This window comes from Cinclus cinclus, chromosome 26, assembly GCF_963662255.1.
Source record: "Cinclus cinclus chromosome 26, bCinCin1.1, whole genome shotgun sequence".
Classification (NCBI taxonomy): domain Eukaryota; kingdom Metazoa; phylum Chordata; class Aves; order Passeriformes; family Cinclidae; genus Cinclus; species Cinclus cinclus.
In genome coordinates, this window is record NC_085071.1 from 5484524 (window position 1) to 5493832 (window position 9309).

Here is a 9309-nt window from a genome sequence, read left to right on the forward strand (position 1 = left end):
GATGGTTCCTGGGGTCGATGGTCCCTGGGGTCGATGGTCCCTGGGGTCGATGGTCCCTGGGGTCGATGGTCCATGGGGTCGATGGTCCCTGGGGTCGATGGTTCCTGGGGTCGATGGTCCATGGGGTCGATGGTTCATGGGGTCGATGGTCCCTGGGGTCGATGGTTCATGGGGTCGATGGTTCATGGGGTCGATGGTTCATGGGGTCGATGGTTCCTGGGGTCGATGGTCCCTGGGGTCGATGGTCCCTGGGGTCGATGGTCCATGGGGTCGATGGTCCCTGGGGTCGATGGTTCCTGGGGTCGATGGTCCATGGGGTCGATGGTTCATGGGGTCGATGGTCCCTGGGGTCGATGGCTCTGGGGTCGATGGTCCCTGGGGTCGATGGTTCATGGGGTCGATGGTCCCTGGGGTCGATGGTTCATGGGGTCGATGGTTCCTGGGGTCGATGGTCCCTGGGGTCGATGGTCCCTGGGGTCGATGGTCCCTGGGGTCAATGGTTCATGGGGTCGATGGTCCCTGGGGTCGATGGTTCATGGGGTCGATGGTTCCTGGGGTCGATGGTCCCTGGGGTCGATGGTCCCTGGGGTCGATGGTCCCTGGGGTCGATGGTCCATGGGGTCGATGGTCCCTGGGGTCGATGGTTCCTGGGGTCGATGGTCCATGGGGTCGATGGTTCATGGGGTCGATGGTCCCTGGGGTCGATGGTTCCTGGGGTCGATGGTTCCTGGGGTCGATGGTCCCTGGGGTCGATGGCTCTGGGGTCGATGGTCCCTGGGGTCGATGGTTCATGGGGTCGATGGTTCCTGGGGTCGATGGTTCATGGGGTCGATGGTTCCTGGGGTCGATGGTCCCTGGGGTCGATGGTCCCTGGGGTCGATGGTTCATGGGGTCGATGGTCCCTGGGGTCGATGGTCCCTGGGGTCGATGGTCCCTGGGGTCGATGGTTCATGGGGTCGATGGTCCCTGGGGTCGATGGTTCATGGGGTCGATGGTCCATGGGGTCGATGGTTCATGGGGTCGATGGTTCATGGGGTCGATGGTTCATGGGGTCGATGGTCCCTGGGGTCGATGGTCCCTGGGGTCGATGGTCCCTGGGGTCGATGGCTCTGGGGTCGATGGTTCCTGGGGTCGATGGTTCATGGGGTCGATGGCTCTGGGTGCGGGTGCGCAGTGTGGTGGGGAAGGGGGGAGGTTCTGGTGGGGTAGGGTTAGTGGGGGTCAGGGGGGTGGTGATGGGACCACTGGGGGTCACTGGGATGGTGCTGGGATCACTGGGATGGTGCTGGGATCACTGGGATGGTGCTGGGGTCACTGGGATGGTGCTGGGGTCACTGGGGTCACTGGGATGGTGCTGGGATCACTGGGATGGTGCTGGGGTCACTGGGATGGTGCTGGGATCACTGGGATGGTGCTGGGGTCACTGGGATGGTGCTGGGGTCACTGGGGTCACTGGGATGGTGCTGGGATCACTGGGATGGTTCTGGGATGGTGCTGGGGTCACTGGGGTCACTGGGATGGTGCTGGGATCACTGGGATGGTGCTGGGATGGTGCTGGGGTCACTGGGATCACTGGGATGGTACTGGGATCACTGGGATGGTGCTGGGATCACTGGGATGGTTCTGGGATGGTGCTGGGGTCACTGGGGTCACTGGGATGGTGCTGGGGTCACTGGGATGGTGCTGGGATCACTGGGATGGTGCTGGGATGGTGCTGGGATCACTGGGATGGTGCTGGGTCACTGGGATCACTGGGATGGTGCTGGGATCACTGGGATGGTGCTGGGATGGTACTGGGGTCACTGGGATCACTGGGATGGTGCTGGGATCACTGGGATGGTGCTGGGATGGTACTGGGGTCACTGGGATCACTGGGATGGTGCTGGGTCACTTCCTCTGCCTCTTCATTACCCCAAGAATGGCATCTCCAAGTGTCCTAACTCCAGAACAAGGGCTGGTTTTCATAAAAGTGCCCCCAAGAAGGGAAGTTCTCCGTGGCTGTCGGGACACGGTGTAAAAAACGTCCTCAAAAATGGATGGAATTCACATTTCACATTCTCTTTTTGCAAGAGGATCCTTTAAAAAAGCACTAAAAATCCCCTCAAAAGTAAATATTGCAATGAACAGGGTGGTGTTTCAAGCCCTATAACCCAACACCACCAGAAAAATGGATTTCCTTTCTCAGCAAATTTATTTTTTTATTTTTTTTTTTTTCACTGAAAAATTCAGAGGTTGGGGATTGTAAATGTGGGGTTTGGATGACCCAAAATTACGGAATATTAAATTTGAGTGTGATTTATCCCAACCCAACCCTGGGGCTCTTCCACTTCTGTGCCTGAGATTTTTCCCTGGGACAAACCAGGATTTCCAGCTCCTCTGGAAGCTTCTGGGGGTTGGATTTGGGTTCATTTTTGCTTCTTTTTTTTTTTTTTTTTTTTTTAATTGTGACATTTCTTTTTTTTTTTTTCATTTTTTATTTTTTTGTCCCCACCCCTGCCAGGGCTATGATGACACATATGCAGAGCAGAGCTACGAGGGCTACGAGGGCTACTACAGCCAGGGCCAAGGGTGAGTGGGATTCCCTCTTCCCAAAGGAATTCTGCATGGCTTTTTCCCCCTTTTTCCCCCTTTTTCCCCCCCTTTTTTTCCCCTTTTTTTCCCCTTTTTTTCCCCTTTTTTTCCCCTTTTTTTCCCCTTTTTTTCCCCTTTTTTTCCCCTTTTTTTCCCCTTTTTTTCCCCTTTTTTCCCCCTTTTTTCCCCCTTTTTTCCCCCTTTTTTCCCCCTTTTTCCCCCCATTTTCCCCCCTTTTTCCCCCTTTTCCCCTTTTTCCCCCTTTTCCCCTTTTTCCCCTTTTTTCCCCTTTTCCCCCCCTTTTCCCCCCCTTTTTTCCCCTTTTTTCCCCTTTTTTCCCCTTTTTTCCCCTTTTTTTCCCCTTTTTTCCCTTTTTTCCCCTTTTTTACCCCTTTTTCTACCCCTTTTTCCCCTTTTTTTTCCCCTTTTTTTCCCTTTTTTTCCCTTTTTTTCCCATTTTTTCCCTTTCCCATTTTTCCTTTTATCCCTTTTTTCCTTTTTTTTTCCTTTTTCCCCCATCTCCCCCTTTTTCCCCCTTTTTTCAACTTTTTCCTCTTTTTCAACTTTTTCCCCTTCCCCCTTTTTCTTCCCTTTTTTCTAATTTCCCCCCTTCTTCTCTTTTGCCCCCTTTTTTCCCTTCTCCCCCATCCTCCTTTTCCCCCCTTTTTCCCCCTCTTTTCCCCTTTTTTCCCCTTTTTCCCCATTTTTTTCCCTTTCTTCCCGTTCTTCCTTTTATCCCTTTTTTCCTTTTTTAATTTATTTTTTTCCTTTTTCCCCCATCTCCCCCTTTTTCCCCCTTTCCCCATTTTTTCCCATTTTTTCAACTTTTTCCCCTTCCCCCCTTTTCTTCCCTTTTTTCTAATTTCCCCCCTTTTTCCCATTTTCCCCCCTTTTTCCCTTCTCCCCCATTCCCCCCTTTTCCCCCCTTTTCCCCCATTTTTCCCCCATTTTTCCCCCATTTTTCCCCCATTTTTCCCCCATTTTTCCCCCTTTTTCCCCCTTTTCCCCCTTTTCCCCCTTTTCCCCCTTTTCCCCCTTTTCCCCCCTTTTCCCCCCTTTTTCCCCCCTTTATCCCCCCTTTTTCCCCCTTTTTTCCCCCCTTTTTCCCCCCCTTTTCCCCCTTTTTCCCCCTTTTTCCCCCTTTTTCCCCCTTTCCCCCTCTTTCCCCCTCTTTTCCCCTTTTTTCCCCTTTTTCCCCTTTTTTCCCCTTTCTCCCCTCTTTCTCCCCTTTTTCCCCCCCTCTTTTCCCCCCTTTCTTCCCTTTTCCCCTTTTACCCCCTTTTCCCTTTCTTCCATTTCTCCCCCTTTTCCCCATTTTTTTCCCTTTTCCCTTTTATTTTTACCCTTTTTTCCCCTTTCCCCCCATTTTCTCCCATTTCCCCTTTCCCCCTCTTTCCCCATTTTAAAATCCATTTGAATCAAAAAAAAAAAAAACAAAAAAAAACAAAACCCATTCCTGAGCTGTAGAGTTCTGGAATCCAGGGAATGACACCAAAACCTTCAGTTTTCCCTGGATTTGTGGGCTGGGATTTCCCTGTATGCAAACCCCTCTTTCTTTTCCAGGGATACAGAATATTATGATTATGGACATGGAGAGGCACAGGAAACCTATGAAGCTTATGGTATGTCTGGGAATTTTGGGATAAGGAAAGGGTTGGGATTTGCTTTTGGTCAATTTTCCAATTCATGTCTGGATTAAAAAAAAAAAAAAAAAAAATGAGGAGAACCTCGTGATTTTCGTGGTGTTTTATTTAGGTCTGAACAATCTTTCTGTGGGATTAGGTTCTTCTCAGTCTTGATTGTCTCAAAGGTGATGCTTTAAAAAAAAAAAAATCCAATTTTTTTAACTCTAGAAATGTCTTCATTTTCCTTGTAGCTTTAGAATATTTTGGGAGGTCTGGATTTCCACCCATGGCACTTGTGCTGGAGTCTGGTTTTCATGGGCTGGATTTTGTGTGGATCCATCTGTTCCTTTTATCCTCAAAATCCCTGATCCTGACTCTGGGCTGTGGAACTGCTCAAAAATTGGATTTCAGTGTCATGAGGAGGCCTCTCCTTGGCTCTCTGGAGCCACTTGGGCTCAGCAGGCAAAGCTCAGCTAATCTGAATTACGTAAAACTCCCACTTTAGGCTGGGCTCAACCAAAATGCTGTGATTTCAACCCAAAGAGCAGCTGAGCCCCCCCACCCGTGGGATGGGGAGAGAGCTGGGAGGGTTAAAAGTGATGGAGTGAATGGGCTGGGATCGAGTTCAGCAGGACAAGCAAAGTAAAGGAAGGAAAGAATTCTGTCCTTCCTTGGGAAGACATTCCAAAGCTCCCTCCCCTCAGCTGGGGCTGCATTTTATTTTTGGAGGCAATTCCCATATCCAGGCTTGGAGTGGCATCTGCATGTGGCACTGAGGTGGAATCCTTGTCCCCTGTCCCCAGAGCAGCCTGGCCTGGGTCACAGCTCCTTTCATCCCCAGGGCTGCTCTGGGATTCCTTCTGGTTTCATCCTGAACATCCACTGCAGTTTCCTCGTGCTGAGCTGGGCTTAGGCACAGCCAAGGCCTCTCCTGCTCCTCACACAGGCAAATTTGGGAAGGGACCCCCAAGGAATTTTTTCAGGCATCCCAGATTCCCAGAGCTCTCCAGCAAGCTGCTTCAGGAATTCCGTGTGGCTGGAGCCAGTCCCTTGGAGCTGAGAGCAGGTCCTGACATTCCTGAAATCCCTGGGAGCTGGGAATTCGTGTCCTGGCACCATTAGGGAAGCAGAGTTGTTGTCTCCTGCTCACCCTGCTCCAGGTTTGAATTCAAATCCAGGAACCCCTCAGGGTGTTCCCTGCTCAGGTTTAATCCCAAATCCAGGAACCCCTCAGGATTTTCCCTGCTCCAGATTGAAATCCAAATCCAGGAACCTCAGGGGATTCCCTGCTCAGGTTTAATCCCAAATCCAGGAACCTCGGGGGATTCCCTGCTCAGGTTTAATCCCAAATCCAGGAACCTCGGGGGATTCCCTGCTCAGGTTTAATCCCAAATCCAGGAACCTCAGGGGATTCTCTGCTCGGGTTTAATCCCAAATCCAGGAGTATCGAGACATTCCCTGCTCAGGTTTAATCCCAAATCCAGGAACCTCAGGGGATTCTCTGCTCAGGTTTAATCCCAAATCCAGGAACCTCAGGGGATTCCCTGCTCGGGTTTAATCCCAAATCCAGGTTCCTGAACTGGATGTTTCCCAGACAGCTGCTCCCAGGAGCTGCTGGCACAAACTCTGTTGAATTTTTTCATGGAATCCAGGAATGGTTTGGGGTAAAAGGGGCACTAAGGATCATCCCCTGCCATGGGCACCTTCCACTGCCCCAGGACTGGGATGTGCCCTGTGCTGTGCTGGCAGGTGACATCTGCCAGATCCCAAAAAATGTCCCCAGGGGGGGTCAGAGATGGCGACAGGCTCTGTGCAGGGACAGAGGAGCTCTGGAGAGAGTCCAGAAAGGATTTGGGGTCTGGAGCATCTCCCTGATGAGGAGAGGCAGCGGGAGCTGCTTTGGCTGTGGCCCTGCTGGAATTAATTATTCCTGAGAAGCAGCAGATTTGTCCGAGCTCAGGGATCATTGTGAGGAAAAACTGGGAGAAGGGGAAGGCTGGGAGAGGGCTGTTTTGGGGGATCAGGAGCTGTTTTGGGGGATCAGGAGCTGTTTTGGGGGATCAGGAGATGGATTTGGGGGATCAGGAGCTGTTTTGGGGGATCAGGAGCTGTTTTGGGGGACCAGGAGATGGATTTGGGGGATCAGGAGATGGATTTGGGGGATCAGGAGCTGTTTTGGGGGATCAGGAGATGGATTTGGGGGATCAGGAGCTGGATTTGGGGGATCAGGAGATGGATTTGGGGGATCAGGAGCTGTTTTGGGGGATCAGGAGCTGTTTTGGGGGATCAGGAGATGGATTTGGGGGATCAGGAGCTGTTTTGGGGGATCAGGAGATGGATTTGGGGGATCAGGAGCTGTTTTGGGGGATCAGGAGCTGGATTTGGGGGATCAGGAGATGGATTTGGGGGATCAGGAGCTGTTTTGGGGGATCAGGAGATGGATTTGGGGGATCAGGAGCTGTTTTGGGGGATCAGGAGCTGGATTTGGGGGATCAGGAGATGGATTTGGGGGATCAGGAGCTGTTTTGGGGGATCAGGAGATGGATTTGGGGGATCAGGAGATGGATTTGGGGGATCAGGAGCTGTTTTGGGGGATCAGGAGCTGTTTTGGGGGATCAGGAGATGGATTTGGGGGATCAGGAGCTGTTTTGGGGGATCAGGAGCTGGATTTGGGGATCAGGAGATGGATTTGGGGGATCAGGAGATGGATTTGGGGGATCAGGAGCTGTTTTGGGGGATCAGGAGATGGATTTGGGGGATCAGGAGATGGATTTGGGGAATCAGGAGCTGTTTTGGGGGATCAGGAGCTGGATTTGGGGGATCAGGAGATGGATTTGGGGGATCAGGAGCTGTTTTGGGGGATCGGGAGCTGGATTTGGGGATCAGGAGATGGATTTGGGGATCAGGAGATGGATTTGGGGATCAGGAGATGGATTTGGGGGATCACAAGTTGGATTTTGGGGTGATCATCACCTGTTTTATAGGAGTTATTTTGGGGTGATCATCACCTATTTTGGTGGATTTGTTTTCTCCTGGAACTTTTTCCAAAAACACCAACTGAACCCATACCTCTCTCCCACCATTCCTCCCTCTCCCTATTTTTTTTTTTAATAATTATTTAATTTTTTTTAAAAAAAATTTTATTTTTTTTTAATTTTTTTTTTTTTTTTTTTTTTTTTTTTTTAGGACCACTCCTCTCCCATCCTCCATCCCTGACTTTTTCTCCTCCTTTTCCCCCCTCTCCAGGCCAAGATGACTGGAATGGAACCAGACCCTCCCTGAAAGCTCCTCCAGCCAGGCCAGTCAAGGGGGGCTACAGAGAGCACCCCTATGGACGTTACTAAATCACAAAAACAGGGCAAAAAAAAACAAAAAAAAAAGAAAAAAATCCAAAAAAAAAAAAACCAACAACAACAAAAAAAAAATAATCCCAATTTAGGAGCAAACGTTTCTTTCTGGTTCTTGTATCTCCTGGGATTCTCGTTGCTTTTACCCACAGCAGACAAGTAATTGTTTAATTGTTTCCCCTGGTTTTTTTTTTTTTCTTCTTCTTCTTCTTCTTCTTTTTGTTTTTTTACTTCCCACTCCATCCTCACCTTGCATTTTTTGGCTTCTGTATGTAGTGATTTCTTGAGATGAATTTAAATAGATTTAGGGAAAAAAAAAAAAAAGGGGGGGAGGGAGGGAGGGGGGTGAGGGTATGTGGAAAAAAAAAACTTTTTAATTTTTATTATTATTATTATTATTATTTTTATTTCTTCTTCACTGTGTAGATGGCTTTTCTTTCTTTGTCGTTTTAGGTACAAAAAAAAAAAAAATAATAATAAAAAAAAAAACCAACCCAACAAACAAACTGTACCTTTTTAAAAAAAGAAAACCTAAAAAAAAAAAAAAAAAAAATAGTTAAAAAATGTTAGTTTCCAAAGTGACATGCTTTGCTTAGTTCTGAAATTAAGGTTTTGTTAAAACTTTTAAAGTTTGTTTTAAATGAACCCATAAAGGTTTGTAGTTGCAGAATCCCAAACTAGGCTACATTTCAAAATTCAGGGTTTTATATATATATATATTTTTTTTTAAAATTAAAAATCATAATGTAATACTAGTGGCTGCCACCATTAAAAAAAAAAAAAAAGCAAACAACAACCAAAAAAAAAATAATAATAATAATAAAAAAAAAAAAGAACTTCAGATGCCAAAACCTTTAAAAGGAGATTGCTGGTGAATCTTGAAGTTTAAATTTTAACCCAAAGGATCCTCCAGACAAATTAAATAGCATTTCCTAAAGAGAATTGACTTAAAAAGAAAAATTAGGTTGGTAAAAAAATTGACTTTTCTTATGTGGATTTTGAAATCTAGCCCCCCCCCCCGTGCAGTGCTGAGATATGCTTGGGAATAATTTTTTCCAGTGGAAATGGGTTTTAGTTTGGTTCTAAATGAACAATTTTTAAGGGGAAAAAAAAAAAAAACCCGCCCAAATATTTAATTTAATTACCCAGTGTTTGACAGAAATTATATTCTGTAGATAATCCTGAAAAATTCTCTTTTTTTTTTTTTTTTGGGGACGGAAATTCTGATTAAAATTTCAAATTTGCCCCTCCCAAAAAACAAAAAACAAAAGAAAAAAAAAAAGCAAACAACAACAAAAAAAAAAATCTCAATTTTAAGCAGTCCCAACCACTTAATCAAGTGTATCTCAGCACGAGCTTCCATAAAAAGGGACACTGCAGCTGTAAAAAAAAAAAAACAAACAAAAAAAAAATTAAAAACAACCAAAAGCAGAAAAAAAAAAAAAACAAAACAAACAAAAAAAAAAAAAAAAAATCCCAAATTTCACTTTGTACATAAAATAAAGTCTTAATTGGATTTGTTCCACTGTCCTCCCACTCTGTTCTGGAAGAGAAAAATGCAACATTTTGTGTAAAGTCTGCCTAAGCAGGTAACTCAGAACGTGTCAAAGTGTCTGTCTCAAGCTGTCAATAAAGTTTAGTCCTTTTTTAATCAAAGGAAATGTGATGGGTTGTCATTTGTTTTATTTTCTCCTTTTTTTTTTATTTTTATTTTTATTTTTTTTTAATTTCAAACAGCTTTAAATTCGTGCTAAACTTAATTTGTC

The 9309-nt window shown here is 46.8% G+C and overlaps 1 protein-coding gene across 1 annotated transcript in view; it reads left to right on the forward strand.

Annotated features, from left to right (window-relative positions):
• Nucleotides 1-9309, forward strand: part of KHDRBS1 (KH RNA binding domain containing, signal transduction associated 1) — a 28187-nt gene that overhangs the window by 18704 nt on the left and 174 nt on the right. Inside the window, exons 7-9 of the mRNA XM_062508836.1 lie at nt 2501-2568; nt 4135-4193; nt 7443-9309. The exon at nt 7443-9309 is cut by the window's right edge and continues 174 nt beyond it. Of these exons, the coding sequence (XP_062364820.1) occupies nt 2501-2568; nt 4135-4193; nt 7443-7540 (225 nt within the window). The 3' untranslated portion in view covers nt 7541-9309. The remainder of the gene's footprint in view (nt 1-2500; nt 2569-4134; nt 4194-7442) is intronic.